The 17,850-nt window shown below is 36.1% G+C and overlaps 2 protein-coding genes across 2 annotated transcripts in view; both read left to right on the forward strand.

Annotated features, from left to right (window-relative positions):
* The first annotated feature begins 505 nt into the window (after nt 1-505).
* Nucleotides 506-6,827, forward strand: LOC134247794 (uncharacterized). The gene is made up of 4 exons (XM_062730182.1): nt 506-598; nt 710-842; nt 5,046-5,141; nt 6,421-6,827. Exons 1-4 carry the CDS (start codon nt 584-586, stop codon nt 6,552-6,554), a joined length of 378 nt encoding a protein of 125 aa, XP_062586166.1. The 5' UTR covers nt 506-583; the 3' UTR covers nt 6,555-6,827.
* Nucleotides 6,828-12,138: 5,311 nt separating this feature from the next.
* The window catches only part of LOC134247835 (uncharacterized), a 6,339-nt gene continuing 627 nt past the window's right edge, over nt 12,139-17,850 (forward strand). The window contains exons 1-3 of the mRNA XM_062730239.1: nt 12,139-12,186; nt 17,386-17,463; nt 17,552-17,850. The exon at nt 17,552-17,850 is cut by the window's right edge and continues 4 nt beyond it. Coding sequence (XP_062586223.1) covers nt 17,397-17,463; nt 17,552-17,850 — 366 coding nt within the window. The 5' untranslated portion in view covers nt 12,139-12,186; nt 17,386-17,396. The remainder of the gene's footprint in view (nt 12,187-17,385; nt 17,464-17,551) is intronic.

Here is a 17,850-nt window from a genome sequence, read left to right on the forward strand (position 1 = left end):
AAATTCATCGTGCTCAGAGTTAGCTCTTAAGAGGCGAATAAGTTGGGAGAGATGAATACCTTCAGCAGGAGATAGTGGAAGACTGGTCATCTCTTTTGTGATACAAATTAATTGTATGATTTCCAGGCTCTGTGGAGTCTTTAATCTTAAGCTCAAATATAAATAATGAAAAATTGTTGCAAGACTACTGCGACGAAGCTAATGTGATATACGCCATGGATACAGATGTTTCAACCACCTAAATTTCTACTTGTATTCAACTGATTTGATTTTTAAGAGTGCAGTTAAAGTACGTATTATTCTTTCATATCAAATCTTTCAATGCTATCTAGATGGTTGTTAGTCGTTTTATGAACACTCTTAACTCTTAAACAATAATTGGTTTTACCAAAAATAAGTTGGGAAAAAGGGATGGGCGTATTATGTCCCGATGATATGCATTTGTTAAAGTGATTTTATTGATATGTTTTTAAAAAGTAGATGTTTGTAGATTTCGATATTGAGTTAACTAACGTATTGTGACTATCATATACGTGGTGGTGTGATAAGAACTTATCAATACCTTGCTGGTATTACTGGAAATATGTATGTGTTTCTGGTAAGTCTTTCTTTACGACTTAATACATGTATAATACAAAATGTTATATCTATCTTCAGACAATTTTTTGTGATGTTTAAAGAAAGTTAATAAAGCATATACTTTCAACAGGTTTTATTATGTGTTGTGTTCAGTATCAATGCCCAGAGCTGTCATTTTGGGAACGACTGTCCCAAGACAGCAACGTGCTGTAGGAACATGGCTGGTCAGCCTTTATTGCATTCGGAAGGTTTTGGGCACTTTGGTAGGTTTGTATTGAGAAGTTGAAATAAAGCTAGTTATCTGGAAAAGAATATTTAATAGAAAAAAATTGCCGGCCAGCCGTTATATACTGCATTCGGAAGGTTTTTGACATTTTGGTAAGTTTGTATTGAGAAATTGAAATAAAGCTTGATATCTGGAAAGTAATGTGATGAATAATTTGCCAACGAATTGTTTGATAAATATTTCATGGGTTCACGATGATATTACATAGAGTCGTGAGAAGAAATTTAGAGGAAACGAACAACATGTAATAGAGAATACAACTTATTTCAAATTTCAACAGTACGAAAGCCTATTAGGATCAATCTAGAGAGAAAAAAAATTAAAAGGCGTTATAACGCCTTTCGAAAAGGCGTAATAACGCCTTTAACAGTATATATATTCTTTAAAGAAATTAGATTAGAAACACTTTTTAGCTCACCTGAGCCGAAGGCTCAAGTGAGCTTTTCTGATCACATTGTGTCCATCGTCCGTCCGTCCGTCCGTCTGTCCGTCCGTAAACTTTTCACATTTTCGACTTCTTCTCAAGAACCACAGGGCCAATTTTGACCAAACTTGGTACAAAGCATCCTTGGGTGAAGGGGAATTTAAATTGTTAAAATGAAGGGCCAAATCCCTTAACAAGGGGAGATAATCAAGAAAAGACAAAAATAGGGTGGGTTCATTAAAAAATCTTCTTCTCAAGAACCACTGGGCCAGGAAAGCTGAAACTTACGTGGAAGCATCCTAGGGTAGTGTAGATTCTAAATTGTTCAAATCATGACCCCCGGGGATTGGGCGGGGCAACAATTGGGAATCCAAATTTTACATAGAAATATATAGGAAAAATCTTTAAAAATCTTCTTCTCAAGAACCACTGGGCCAGAAAAGAAGCTGAAACTGATGTGGAAGCATCCTGAGGTAGTGTAGATTCTAAATTGTACAAATCATGATCCCCGGGGGTTAGGGCGGGGCCACAATGGGGAATCTAAGTTTTACATAGAAATATATAGGAAAAATCTTCTTCTTAATAACCACTGGGCCAGAAAAGCTGAAACTTATGTGGAAGCATCTTGGGATAGTGTAGATTCTAAATAGTTCAAATCATGACCCCCGGGGGTAGGGCGGGGCCACAATGGGGAATCCAAGTTTTACATAGAAATATATAGGAAAAAACTTTAAAAATCTTCTTCTCAAGAACCACTGGGCCAGAAAAGCTGAAACTTATGTGGAAGCATCTTGGGGTAGTGTAGATTCTAAATTGTACAAATCATGATCCCCGGGGGTTAGGGCGGGGCCACAATGGGGAATCTAAGTTTTACATAGAAATATATAGGAAAAATCTTCTTCTTAATAACCACTGGGCCAAAAAAGCTAAAGCTTATGTGGAAGCATCCTGGGTAGTGTAGATTCGAAATTGTTCAAATCATGACCGGGGGAGGGGGAAGGGAGGGGGGAGGGCAGGGCCACAATTGAGAATCGATGTTTTACATAGAAATATGTTGGACAATCTTTGAAAGTTTAAACTTATGTGAATCATGACCCCCAGGGGTAGGGCGGGGCCAAATCAGGAGATCAAAGTTTTACATAGGAATACATCGGGAAAAATCTTTAAAAAATTTCTTCTCAAGAACCACTGGGCCAGGAAAGATGAAACTTCTGTGGAAGCATCCTGGGATAGTGTAGATTCTAAATTGTTCAAATCAGGACCCCCGGGGGTAGGGCGGGGCCACAATGGGGAATCCAAGTTTTACATAGAAATATATAGGAAAAATCTTTAAAAAATCTTCTTCTCAAGAACCACTGGGCCAGAAAAGCTGAAACTTATGTGGAAGCATCCTGGGGTAGTGTAGATTCTAAATTGTACAAATCATGACCCCCGGGGGTTAAGCGGGGCCACAATGGGGAATCCAAGTTTTACATAGAAATATATAGGAAAAACTTTAAAAATCTTCTTCTCAAGAACCACTGGGCCAGAAAAGCTGAAACTTATGTGGAAGCATCTTGGGATAGTGTAGATTCTAAATTGTTCAAATCATGACCCCCGGGGGTAGAGCGGGGCCACAATGGGGAATCTAAGTTTTACATAGAAATATATAGGAAAAAACTTTAAAAATCTTCTTCTCAAGAACCACTGGGCCAGAAAAGCTGAAACTTATATGGAAGCATCCTGGGGTAGTGTAGATTCTAAATTGTACAAATCATGACCCCCGGGGGTAGGACGGGGCCACAATGGGGAATCCAAGTTTTACATAGAAATATATAGGAAAAAACTTTTAAAATCTTCTCAAGAACCACTGGGCCAGAAAAGCTGAAACTTATGTGGAAGCATCCTGGGGTAGTGTAGATTCTAAATTGTACAAATCATGACCCCCGGGGGTTAGGGCGGGGCCACAATGGGGAATCTAAGTTTTACATAGAAATATATAGGAAAAATCTTCTTAATAACCACTGGGCCAGAAAAGCTAAAACTTATGTGGAAGCATCTTGGGATAGTGTAGATTCTAAATAGTTCAAATCATGACCCCCGGGGGTAGGGCGGGGCCACAATGGGGAATCCAAGTTTTACACAGAAATATATAGGAAAAAACTTTAAAAATCTTCTTCTCAAGAACCACTGGGCCAGAAAAGCTGAAACTTATGTGGAAGCATCTTGGGGTAGTGTAGATTCTAAATTGTACAAATCATGATCCCCGGGGGTTAGGGCGGGGCCACAATGGGGAATCTAAGTTTTACATAGAAATATATAGGAAAAATCTTCTTCTTAATAACCACTGGGCCAGAAAAGCTGAAGCTTATATGGAAGCATCCTGGGGTAGTGTAGATTCTAAATTGTTCAAATCATGACCGGGGGGGGGGGGTTAGGGCGGGGCCACAATGGGGAATCAAAGTTTTACATAGAAATATATTGGACAATCTTTGAAAGTTTAAACTTATGTGAATCATGACCCCCGGGGGTAGGGCGGGGCCACAATGGGGAATCCAAGTTTTACATAGAAATATATAGGAAAAAACTTTAAAAATCTTCTTCTCAAGAACCACTGGGCCAGAAAAGCTGAAACTTATGTGGAAGCATCCTGGGGTAGTGTAGATTCTAAATTGTACAAATCATGATCCCCGGGGGTTAGGGCGGGGCCACAATGGGGAATCTAAGTTTTACATAGAAATATATAGGAAAAATCTTCTTCTTAATAACCACTGGGCCAGAAAAGCTGAAGCTTATATGGAAGCATCCTGGGGTAGTGTAGATTCTAAATTGTTCAAATCATGACCGGGGGGGGGTTAGGGCGGGGCCACAATGGGGAATCAAAGTTTTACATAGAAGTATATTGGACAATCTTTGAAAGTTTAAACTTATGTGGAAGCATCCTGGGGTAGTGTAGATTCTAAATTGTACAAATCATGACCCCCGGGGGTTAGGGCGGGGCCACAATGGGGAATCAAAGTTTTACATAGAAATATATTGGACAATCTTTGAAAAGCTGAAACTTATGTGGAAGCATCCTGGGGTAGTGTAGTTTCAAATTGTCTAAATTATGATCAGTGGTTTAGGGTGGGGTCACGATATGTATTACAAGGGGGAAATCTAGTAAAGAACAGAATGGTCAAAGCTTCTCAGGTGAGCGATGTGGCCCATGGGCCTCTTGTTAAACTTATTGCCAAAGATTTATTTTCATGAAATTGATCAAGAAAATCGCAAGACAGTATTCTGTCTACTTCTGTTAACTGATGCAAGTACGCTATTGAACGCAGTTCTTTATTTAAGAGTTTTAGTCAAAATGTTGTAAAAAAGGTTGTTACCTTTCAATGACCTATTAAGGTTTTCAAATTAGTTAAGCAAAGTCAATTCTGTCCAAAAAAGGAAAGAAGATGTAAATTTCTATCAACATTCTACTAATAATATCACAGATCAGTAGATTTTTTATTAATAAAAATCAGATAAAGAAACATAATATAAAATTGAAACATAAGCTTTTTTCATGTTAATGTCGCACATCTTTTCAATATTTAACTGTAAATTAACGATGTTCAACTTTATTGAAAAAGGCGACAAGATGGCCAGGTGGCCTCCAAAATTAAGCAAATGTTTATCTCAGAAAAAGCTCTAAACCATTGTATAACATATGCAAAGGGACGACAAGGTTAATCCAGATATGTTCTTTTTGTATAAGAGACTTATAATAAGTATTTTGATTTGTTGTAGGCGGAGGGTTAATAATGGACCGTTCAGGGCAGTGTACATCACAGTTGTCACGTGAACACGAAGCATGTGACTCACATTACTGTAAATGTGAACCAGGTAATCAATAGTCCAAGGCAAGCCCGAGATACTCAGAGGGGAAGGATGGAGTGGGGTGTAATGTATAGTTTATAATTCAAATACATACATGCTATTAAGAAAGGAGTTGGAATGGTAAGCTAACCATTCAAATCACACTCTCCTAAATGATTGTTACACGGGAATAAGTGTCGCAGCTGTTGCAGAAAAAATACACAACCCGTGCAAGCGGATTGTGCAATGTTTTTTTTTTTTTTTGCAATAGCCGCGACATTCATTCCCATACTAAAAACCAACGAAAGAAGTTTTATTGTTTATGTTTATATCCGTATGAATTATATTTTAAAGTAGGATTAAAATATTAATTATCGCATTATTGATATGTACGTCTTAGTACGTTTCATTGACGGAACATCCACTGATCAAGGATGTACATACAGGCACAGGCGCTTGTTTCATACAGTGAGCTTAGTTTTCTACTATATAATAACACAAGGTATCCATCTTTCTCGAGACCAAATATGTAGGTCACCAATTCAAACCCCTTTTTTATTTATTATACGCAACTGGCAACAAAAAACCCACATGTAATGTGATGATTTGATAGTTATTATTAAAGCAAAAATATTTTGTTAAGGATCCTCTCTACACCAGTGCAAAATGTACCAGTAGCCAATGAGATCTTGTGTTTTATATCGCGATTGCCAAACCGGAAGTGCTGAGCTGTTTAGAGATGTACTTTTTCTCTCGATTGACGAAGCGTGTAATTTTATGGTCAATGTCAAAGTTCGCGAGGGGGTGAGGTAAGGAAATATACATTAGGTCCAAGAAGGGGGATTCCGCTAACCATTACATGTGGGTTTTTTGTTGCCAGTCGCGTATAATAAATAAAAAAGGGGTTTGAATTGGTGACCTACATATTTGGTCTCGAGAAAGATGGATACCTTGTGTTATTATATAGTAGAAAACTAAGCTCACTGTATGAAACAAGCGCCTGTGATTATATACCAATGTTCCTTATGATATAGACTACCAGTATTATACACCAATGTTCCTTACGTTATAGGCTACGGCTGTTATATACCAATGTTCCTTATGTTATAGACTACGAGTGTTATATTCCAATGTTCCTTATGATATAGACTATCAGTATTATACACCAATGTTCCTTACGTTATAGGCTACGAGAATTATACACTTATGTTCCTTAGGTTATAGGCTACGAGTGTTATACGCCAATGTTCCTTATGATATAGGCTACGCCTACGGCTGTTATATATCAATGTTCCTTATGTTATAGGCTACGAGTGCTATACACCGATGTCCGGGGTGTGCTGCCCACAGGCTCGCTGTTACAACGCCACCTGGGTGAAGCAACAGAGGGAGTACTGGCATAACTGTATGTCAAACCCTAACTGTGCTCTCCCACCTTAAGTGAAGACGCTGTTTACCAATATGTACACAAATTAAATATATGTACCTTTAGTAATTTTTGATCGTTGTCAATATCTTGAGTGATTTTAAAATTTGTACTTTAGAAAACCTAGTGCTAAGGACACATGGTACAAACAAAACACAAACGATATGTTGGTTCGTGGAGATATAATTATTTTTAGATTTATTTCGGGTCTTTTATCGAAGATTTAAAATACTCAATTCTTTCTTTTTTGCCACAACCCCTGTTAAATTATTTTAGCTCTTTAAAACTTTTGAATTTAAACGAAATTTTATGTGTCTGGGTTTATGTATTCTACTTATATAAAATAATTTTCATTTCATGTTCTTTATAAATAAAAGTTTGTTTATATCCTTACAATACTGCACGAAAATACAAGATTCGTGTCAGAGGTTCTTGATACCTCTGTTGCATAAAAGTACTTTGAAGTTTATTTTTAAACGATGCAAGGGTTCCTGGTTGACAAAAATTCTTTTAGTATTTAGAAACAGGATCTTAATTTAAGATGGACATTAATTGTACTCCTTTATCGACGACTTATTACCAATCAACAGTGTTTTTTTTCTGTTCTTATGTCGATGCGTTATATATCCCGGTGAACTTGAGATAAAAGATACCACAGAGTCTGTTTTATATTTGGATATTTTTCTTGTCGTTCATGGTAATCGAATAATCAATCTTTATGATAAACGTGATGACTTTTAAATTAACTTTTCAATCTTCAATTTACCTTACTTATGCAGCAATATACCTTCATCACTTGAGTCAGTTGATTTGATACGCAATTGCATGCTCTACGTATGAACAATTTCTAAAACGAGGTAAATTATTGACAAACAAGTTGATGAAACAAGAATATCAGCAGTCTCGTTTAAAGTCATCATTTCGTAAGGTCTATGGTCCATACATTGACCTTGTCAACAAGTACAACTTATCATTAAGTCAAATGCTGACTGACGTTTTTAATACTAATTGTCAGGCCTTTATTCATACACTGGATTTTCCCATTATTTCTTGATTATGACAAGGAGCACACTGCGGTTGCGATTGGTTGGTAGGGAATGCTCACTCCTCAATGGTACCTTATCCCACCTCTGATTTTTGGAGGTCCGTGTTGGCTTTGTTCCTATTTTGTATTATTTTATGGACTTTTGAGCTTGAATTAATACTGTTCGATATCTCCAAACACTTCATCTTTATTAACCGACTTGAAGCAGACCTTTAAGAAAAAAAAGAACTCCTGCTATGGCTTTCAACCCAACATTAATCAAGAACAGTAGTTACTTTGATAGATATGTCGACTCGATATATAGTTGGGACAAATCTAGGACAAAAATTCACCTTGGTAAACACCAGATGTTGGGACCAGTTGTTTATGTAGGAGGAGTGAGTATATCTAATAGATGTGTAAAACTCGCTGTGAACTTGATCAGGTAGACGCAGTTAAATGTTTTGGACTCAGATTTAGCACGAAAATAACAAATAGTTACATGTATGAATTATGTCAGATAGAGTATACAACGAAACGATAAATGAGTGAGATATCTCCAAACAATTAATAGGCCTTTGGTTCGTAATAAATTTAGCTACAGAATATTTCGTCTGTCTGATCTCTTCATAAGGATCTTGGCGGGTGTAAACGGTCGACAAGGGATGCTTAGACTGTTTTTCGACATTTGTTTCACCTTTGGAATTTCATGAGGTTGTGTTTTATGCCCTATTTAAATAGTTGAAAAAAGTTGAAGATAATGAGCAATCCGTCAAACCTTGTAATCTCTAGAATAATGAATATCGTATTCCAATACACAAAGGGCATACTCAGAAAGATGTGTCTTAAAAAAGAATTAGTAATTTGGATAAAATCTTTAATTAAAGGAGAGTATTCAAGGTATTATTAAGTCATTAAGGCAGATCCACTGAAAATAATTTTTTGTTTAATTCCGAACAATGAGGATACAATTAATTGAAAAGCATTTAATTTAAAAATTGATCATACTCAGAGTAAGTTCTCGATAAGCGAATACATTGCGGGATAGAAACATCATAAGCAGGTGACAGTGACTCTGTTCTTCCTGTTCTAATTCTTGTTATATTCCCCACGATAGATTAAAGTCCAGGCTCTTCGATATCAATGACAGCTGCTTTTTCAATAAAAATGGAACTCGTAAATTTACTTACTTGGTCATGGGTCATTTGCAGAATTATTTTGTTAAAAAGTATTCTGATTGTACAAACAAGTACTCTGAAGTCAACATCAAAAAGATGCTCGAGTTTCTGATTGACAATATCTATGTTGTTTTTTGGAGAACAGGTCTTCCAACAATCTATTGGAATTCCTATGGGTTCCAATTGCGCCCCGTTATAAGGAGACCTAATTTTGTATTCATATGAAGCAACATTTTTGCAAAATCTTATGCATGAAAAGAAGAAAACACTTGCTGTGGCCTTCAACTCGACATTTAGATATATTGACGACGTATTGTCAATTAACAATGGTTATTTCCATTCGTATGTCGATGCGATATTTCCTGGTGAGATTGATCTAAAAGATACCACAAGTCTGACAATCTGTGTAATATTTAGATATTTTACTTGAAAAAGACGTTAATGGTAATCTAACAACCGAGCTCTATTATGAAAGAAAAACACTAGCAGGGATTTTCCATCCCTAAAAATTAAATAACTGGAACGTTTTCCCTTTACAAGGAATCATTTTTATTGGAACCAATTATAACAATTTGGTTAGAGTAAAAACAGAGCAGAGTAGAGAAGAATGAATGTATTTAGTCTGTACAGGGGTTCACCATAACAAAGAATAATAACGACAGAATCTCCTGATGTGATGACGCATTGAATATAGTCTCAAGTGAATACACATTAAAATAGACATTGTTTAGAGGTGAATTAATAAGAACTTGAATATAGTTTTTTAAATTTTCTGCTTGTTTCCAGTTTCACAGAGTTCTAGGCATTTAGGCGTTGTAGCAAAAGTACCTATCTGGAGTAATGACGGTATGATAACATCCAAGTTCCAAGATGGAATTCAAAAGGGAAAGGCGTATCGCATTTAGTTCAATGGAGTATTTCCGAAACTACATCACTCATATTAACCATCTGTAAAAATAATGAAAAAGAAATAACAAACCCTTTTCAATGTATAATAATTCTAACAAGAGGCCCAGGGGCCACATTGCTCACCTGAGCAATTTGCTAGGAAAAGCACATATATCAGATCCGAACTGAAAGTTTACTGAGTTTGGGGGGGGGGGGGCTTGAATTTTAACCTCATATGGGGTCATGGTTTGAACATACATGAATCTACACTACCTGAGGATGAATCCATATAAATATCACTAAGCATGGATTTGAAGTTCTTGAAAAGAAGATTTTAAAAGGTTTCTCTATATATTCCTATGTAAAACTTTGATCGGCCATTTTGGCGCAACCCTACCCCCGGGGGTCATGATTAGAACAAACTTGAATCTGCACTAACTGGTGATGATTCCACATGAGTTTCATCTTTCCTGGCCCAGTGGTTCTTGAGAAGAAGATTTTTAAAGATTTTTTCTATATTTTCCTATGTAAAACTTTGATCGGCCATTTTGGCCCCACACTACCCCTGGGGGTCATGATTTGAACAAACTTGAATCTGCACTACCTGGTGATGATTCCACATGAGTTTCATCTTTCCTGGCCCAGTGGTTCTTGAGAAGAAAATTTTTAAAGATTTTTCCTATATATTCCTATGTAAAACTTTGATCGGCCATTTTGGCCCCACCCTACCCCCGGGGGTCATGATTTGAACAAACTTGAATCTACACTACTTGGTGATGATTCCACATGAGTGTCATCTTTCCTGGCCCAGTGGTTCTTGAGAAGAAGATTTTTTAAAAATGCCATTAATTTTTCTCTAATTCATAATTATCTCCCCTTGGAAAAGGGCGTGGCCCTTCATTTGAACAAACCTGAATCCCCTTTACCTAAGGATACTTTATGGCAAGTTTGGTTGAAATTGGCCCAGTGGTTCTTGAGAAGAAGATGAAAATGTGAAAAGTTTACAACAACAACGACGACGACGACGACAACGACGACTACAACGACAACGACAAACAACGGACAAATTGTGATCAGAAAAGCTCACTTGAGCCTTTGGCTCAGGTGAGCTAAAAATAGTGTATTTTATCGGAGAAAGTTGTTATACTTAAATTGCAAAACTTTGAAGCAAGTACATTTGGCCATATATTTGTAATAGTGTGTACTTAGAGACGTTCACATATAAATGTGTAAATGTGTTCGATTAAAAGATTGCTATTTTTATCAAATTGTGATTATTGACGGCAAGATACTTGAAGTTCGAACATGATTAATATTATTAAAACCATATTGCAAATTATATTTGCATCTCTTTATCAATTTTAAAGTTAAGTACGACTGATAATTATCAACTAAACTTCAATAATGGCATTAAAACTACAGCGATTTTTAATTCCTATATTGCTATTGATTTAGAAATAAAAGGGCAACTTATTATTTCGTTATAACGAGATAATTAACTCGATATAACGAGAAAGCTAATTCGTTATAACAAGATAACTAACTCGTTATAACGAGATAACTAAGTCGTTATAACGAGATCATTAACTCGTTATAACGAGATAATGAATTCGTTATAACGAGATAACTAATTCGTTATAACGAGATAATTAGCTCGTTATAACGAGATCATTAACTCGTTATATCGAGATAACTACCTCGTTATAACGAGATAATTAACTCGTTATAACGAGATCATTAACTCGTTATAACGAGATAACTAAGTCGTTATAACGAGATCATTAATTCGTTATAACGTTATCATTAACTCGTTATAACGAGATAACTAACTCGTTATAACGAGATCATTAACTCGTTATAACGAGATAATTAATTCGTTATAACGAGATACTAACTCGTTATAATGAGATAAGTAATTCGTAATAACGAGATAAAACTAAGTCGTTATAACGACATAATTAACTCGTTATAACGAGATAACTAACTCGTTATAACGAGATACTAAGCCGTTATAACGAGATACTAAGTCGTTATAACGAGATAACTAAGTCGTTATAACGAGATAATTAACTCGTTATAACGAGTTAAATTTTTTTTTATCTTTTCAGAAATGAGCCTATCCGGCTTTCGTAATTACATAGCCTTTTATCAATTGTGTATAAAAGACTGATATATACTGGGAATCATTTTGTACATTGTAGCCGACAGTCACATATTTGAAAAATTTTGAAAAAAAAATAAAATACTCTAAACAGTAACATCAAGGAAATATCAATTAATAGAAGTATAATAAGTCAATATGAAATTCTCTTTTTGTCCAGTTTAAATTATTAGTTGACACCAGGTTATCACGACCACAGACCAGTCGTAATAAATGCATGATGTCAAAAATTCCATTTAAATTACCCAAAACCTGTTGCATTCAATCAACTTCTGCGTAGTACATGTAACCTGAACTCTTATATACAATATACCTTACGTACCGAGAGTCACATTAGGCATAACAGATTCTACTACAGCACTTCATGTGCAGATTTTGACAATTATATTTTCCAGGTATAGTCAATATGTAAACTTTACTATAAACTGAAAATAGTGAACATTATGGTTTAGTTTTGCATCGTGTATTCTAAGGCCATCTTAAGGTCAGACGATACGTTCCTCAAATATCTGTTTTGTATATTTTTGTCAAGTTTGAAAAACATTTAAAAATCTAATCATATTCTGATTTCTAAACCATTTTCTGATCATCCTAATACAAATAAAACACTAAAAAAATTGATTTGGGACAATTAATTTTTTTCTCCAAAAAGATTATATAAGAAACACTACGCTCTGCTATCTTGCATAAATATCTGGTAAGGTACCTCAATTTTTTGTGGGTAAACATATTAAAGTAGTAATACTTAAATGGCAAAATCTTTTTTTTAAATTATATTATATATATATTTTTGAGTTGAGGAACGTATCATCTCTCCTTAAGAAATATTTGCTTTTCCTCTCCAAACTCAGATAAAAAAATATTGTTTAGGTAAGTATGGGAACTTTTTATATTAAAAAATGAATGATATACATGAAGTTAAAATACTAGAAGTCATCCATGTGTTAGAAAACTTCGGAATGTTTAAAAAACAAGAGGCCCATGGGCCTTATAGGTCACCTGAGCATTATGCAACAACTTTCCAGTGATAGAATTTGATTCATGTTTTAATCCAGATGCTATGGCATTCACAATTTTGAAAGAGGCCCCATTGATCATCATAACAATACACTTAGCAGTTGCTTAGTTTGTTTACTTAATACCCATAGGCAGGGTAGGGGAACAAAAAATGCATTTCAAGTAATCAGTAATATTCAGCATGATCAGTAATGCCCCAATCACACATGAACCCCTGACCCTTAGGCCATCCACACATTGCACAATTTTTGAAAAGGCACCCTTGCTTTTCAAAAATATTTGATTAATACCAAGGAGCATATTTCGAACAATTCATCCAGTTTCAGTATATAAGTACAGCCCCCCCTCCTTTATGGTACCCCTGACCCTGGGGCCTTGAAATTCACAATTCTGGAAGATAAGTACCCTTGCTCATCATAACTACATAGGTAGTTCATCTGTTTAATACCAAGGAGCAGAGAAGAAAACTTTCAAAGATTCAATGTATTTTCACTATATAATCAATAGAGCCCCGCCCTATCACTAGAACCCCTGACTCTAGGGCCATAAAATTCACAATTTTGAAAGAGGTATTCTTGCTCATCATAACTTTGTAATTAGTTTATTTCATTCCTAGGAGCAGAGAAGAAGATTTTCAAAGAATTCATGTATTTTCACTATATAATCTATAGAGCCCTGCCCTAACACCAGAACCCCTGACCCTGGGGCCATAAAATTCACAATTTTGGTAGAGGCACTCTTGCTCATCATAACTATGCACTTATTTAATTTATTTAATACCCAGGAGCAGAGAAAAAGATTTTCAAAGAATTCATGTATTTTCACTATATAATCTATAGAGCCCCCCCCTACACACACACCAGAACCCCTGACCCTGGGGCCATAAAATTCACAATTTTGGTAGAGGCACGCTTGCTCATCATAACTATGCACTTAGTTAGTTTATTTAATACCCAGGAGCAGAGAAGAAGATTTTCAAAGAATTCACGAATTTCACTATTATAATCTATAGAGCCCCACCCTTACACCAGAACCCCTGACCCTGGGGCCATAAAATTCACAATTTTGGTAGAGGCACTCTTGCTCATCATAACTATGTAGTTAGTAGGTTAGTAGTAGCAGAGAAGAAGATTTTCAAAGAAATAATGCATTTTCACTATATACTTATTTGGCCCCGCCCTAGCACTAGAATCCCTGACCCCGGGGCCATGAATTTCACAATTTTGGTAGAGGACTCAATGCTGATTACAATCATGCAAACAGTTTGACTGCTTGATGTCCAGGAGTAAAGAAGAAGATTTTTAAAGATTGCACTAATTTTAGTGGTTTTTGCCCCACCCCCCAGGCCCCAGGGGGGGCAGGGACCATGAAATTCACAATTTTTGTTCCCCTTCACCCATAGATGCTATATGCCAAATTTGGTTGAAATTGGTTCAGTGGTTTCAGAGAAGAAGCTGAAAATGTTCAAATGTTAACGCACGACGAACGACGACGGACGAAAAGTGATAGCAATAGGTCACCTGAGTTTACTCAGGTGACCTAAAAAAACAGCTCCCTGCTGGTGGTTAAAAATTGTTTTGAGGCTGCATGATTCAGTTGGTCAGGAAAAGACATGTAATTTTTAAAATGTGTCAAATTAAATTTCAAAAAAAAAAAAAGAAAAAGAAAATTTTGCATTATTTTATGTGGGACGTAGAGACCGGTCCTTCGGATTAGAAACCAAGGCCCTGTGGCGCAATAGGTGCTGGCACGTAAAAGATCCCTCACTGCTCATTGGCCCTAGGTGTCGAGCATAGGTAAAAAATTGGCAGTTCTTCGCAACAAGTGTTGGCGTCTCCATACGCGTGAAAAATTGTCGAGAGGGACGTTAAACAACAAAAAGCAAACAAACATCTTCCCTGATCAAATCCCTAGCAGCCGCCGGATGGTAAAAAGATATTCTTACCCCCTTACATTTCAATTTCGGGAACAATGTTCATTTAATTTGGTGGAAAAGTGTTGTTCCTAACTTTATCATGACAACATTAAGTTTCGGATATCAATGAATGTTGAGTTACACAGGGCCAATGCGGTTTTTAATCAGCATCAGTAATTCGCACAAATTTGTTTCTAATTAGTGAAGAAACAAACAGCATAAGCACAGACGACAATGGAAAAACTGAAGCGCTCAGTCATCCAAAAAGAACTCATGACAATGTGATAAATGACGACTTTGCTTGAAGGATATGGAGATAACGAACAGTATTCAATACCAAAATCCTACAAAATAGGAGGAGAGCAAGCATGGACCTCCAAAACATTAGAGGTGGGATTAGGTGCCATGGAGGAGTGACCATCCTCTGCCGACCGGTCACACCCGCCGTGTGCTCCGTGTCATGATCGGGAAATAACAGAAAAATTCGACGTTATTTCAGTGTATAGATAATGGACTAACAATTAGTATGAAAAACGTCAGTCAGCATTTGACTCAATGATAAATTGTATTAGCTGACAAGGTCATCGTATCGACCATAGAACTTACGAAATGACGACTTTTATCGAGACTGCTGCTATTCTCGTTTCATGAACTTATTTGTCAATAATTTACCTCGTTTAAGAAATTGTTCTTACTTACAGCATGCTCTTGCGTATCGAATCAGCTGAGATATATAAACTCCGTATGCCGGTGATGAAGGTATATTGCTGCATAAGTAAGGGAAGTTGACGATAGAAAAGTTAAATTCATCACGTTTATCATAAAGCTTGGTTGTTCGATTACCATTAACGTCTTTTTCAATTAAAATATCCAAGTAGGAAACATATGTGTCCGACTCTTTGGTATCTTTAATCTCAACCTCACCAGGATATATAATATCAACAACGGAATGGAAATTACTATTGTTAATTGACAATAGGTCGTCGATATATCTAAATTTCGAGTGTAAGGCCACAGCAAATGTTTTCTTCTTTTCACGCATGAGATTTTGCACAAATTCTGTTTCACATGAAAAAAAATAGGTCTCCTAATAACGAAGCGCAGTTGGTACCGAAGCTTTATGACGGTAACTAGTCTTGCAAACTTATGATACTTCAAATCTGCGAACTGTTGTCTACAAATACCAGTAAATAACATGAAGAGTTTTTAGAATAATTTACAATGCTGAAATCTGTCGCAAACCAAATATACTTACACAACACTTTGTACGGCAGATACTGTATAAATGTACCCATAACCTCTGTTTCAGAGAAAGACAATCTATGGAAACACATCCGAAGGTAAGCTCGCTCCTTTTTCTGGATTTACCCCCTCCTTAACGACCTAAAATAAACAAAACTGGTCTCAAAGCAACACACCTGTTTTTTATGTAACTGATTTACAATTTTGAAAGAACAGAATGAGCAGGGAGGAATCTTTTTTCGTGCCAGCACCTACTGCGACACGGGACCTCGATTTATACGGTTTCATCCGAAAGACCGGTCTCCACGTCCTGCATTGGGATTCGAACCCGGATCAACTCCTTACTTTGCGACTCTAGAGCAAACGCTCTAACCACTGCGCTACGCAGACGACCCCTGAGGCCCGTTCAACAGCTCGCGAACATATCTATTGAGAGTACAAGGATTTTTTGCGAGCGCTCGCAAACGTTAGCTCTGTTGAACAGGCCTCATGTGTTGAAGTATCGTAGATAATCATATGGGAAATGGTCTATGCCTATTTACGAGTCGTGTTCAGCTTTTAAAATACATGTTTATATGTTTAACGTTTCTTTCCGTAATTTTTTCACTCAAATTGAGAAGCCATCAATTGCAACCGGAGGGCTGCAAGTTTTATACTAATACTCACCACTCAGGACCATTGAGCAGTGAGGGGTCTTCATTCTGCGACATGAAACTTCGCTTTATATAGTCTCATACGAAGCACTGGTTTCCACCTAGCGCATTGGTATTCAAATTTGCAACGAACTGGACAAACGCTCTAAATAATGTGGACTAATTAAGAATTTATATGTATTGTTGGTTATTTTTGCATGACATTTGTTTAAAAACAATGGACTATTCTTGAGCAGAATTCAAAGTTGCTTTACACTTAGAAAATAAATGGAAATAATGAATACATTACTTATTCTTGGTCTACTATCATGCTAAGAATATTTTAATCTATTCAGAATTGTGTAATTAACTGTAAATAACCATATATCTTATTTTCTGAGGTCAGATCACTCAACTGCATTCATAGTAAAATACATTTAACGGGGTTTTCATGTATCTTGATGTAGCTTACGTGTATATATATTTGTTTCAAAATTCTTTGGAAATCCTACCTTTTCTACACTTATTTTATAGTTTCATAAATCTACAGAATTCATCTTAATAAGCTAAATTATAATTCCCTTTTGTATGATGACAAATGTTATAAAATAATGTAAAAGCAAATTATCAATTTGTTGACGCCCACACAGATTTTGTTTGACAAATTGTAAATATTGAAACCTTTATTGTCCATTTATTAAGATTATATGATCATTTGCATATAAAGTTATTATTTATAATCTTTTATGCTAAATGATTAAGAATATCATATTTTTTTTAATTAGAAGAGAAGACAAAGATGAAATATCTCTACCACGTATGCATTGTACTTCTTGTGGCAATGACAAGAGAGGTGAAAACGTCAGGTACTCTTAAATATATTTGTAACGATAGCTTCAATTTAAAATACAGTATACTAAATTTAGTTTTTAAACATTCAACCAATTTTCTCAGACCAGTCTTTTGCATTGTGCGAGGGTCACAAGGGCTTCATACGCTGTTTGCAAGGAACGAAAATTCAGATTGTGTCTGCCAACTACGGACGAACAGATTCACAAGTCTGTCCTAAAAGGAACTGTAGTTCACAAACTTGTCGATCAAAGAAGTCAGAACTCAAGGTGAAATGGAACTGTAATGGGTACCAGACCTGTCATCTTCATGCTTCTAATCAAAATTTTGGAGACCCGTGTCCTAAGTACTCCAAATATCTAGAGATCAGCTATCGATGTTTAAAGAGTCCAAATCAAGAAAGT

The sequence above is a fragment of the Saccostrea cucullata genome, unplaced genomic scaffold (genome assembly GCF_032062105.1).
Source record: "Saccostrea cucullata isolate Sc308-1 unplaced genomic scaffold, CSIRO_AGI_Scuc_v1 ctg295, whole genome shotgun sequence".
Lineage (NCBI taxonomy): Eukaryota > Metazoa > Mollusca > Bivalvia > Ostreida > Ostreidae > Saccostrea > Saccostrea cuccullata.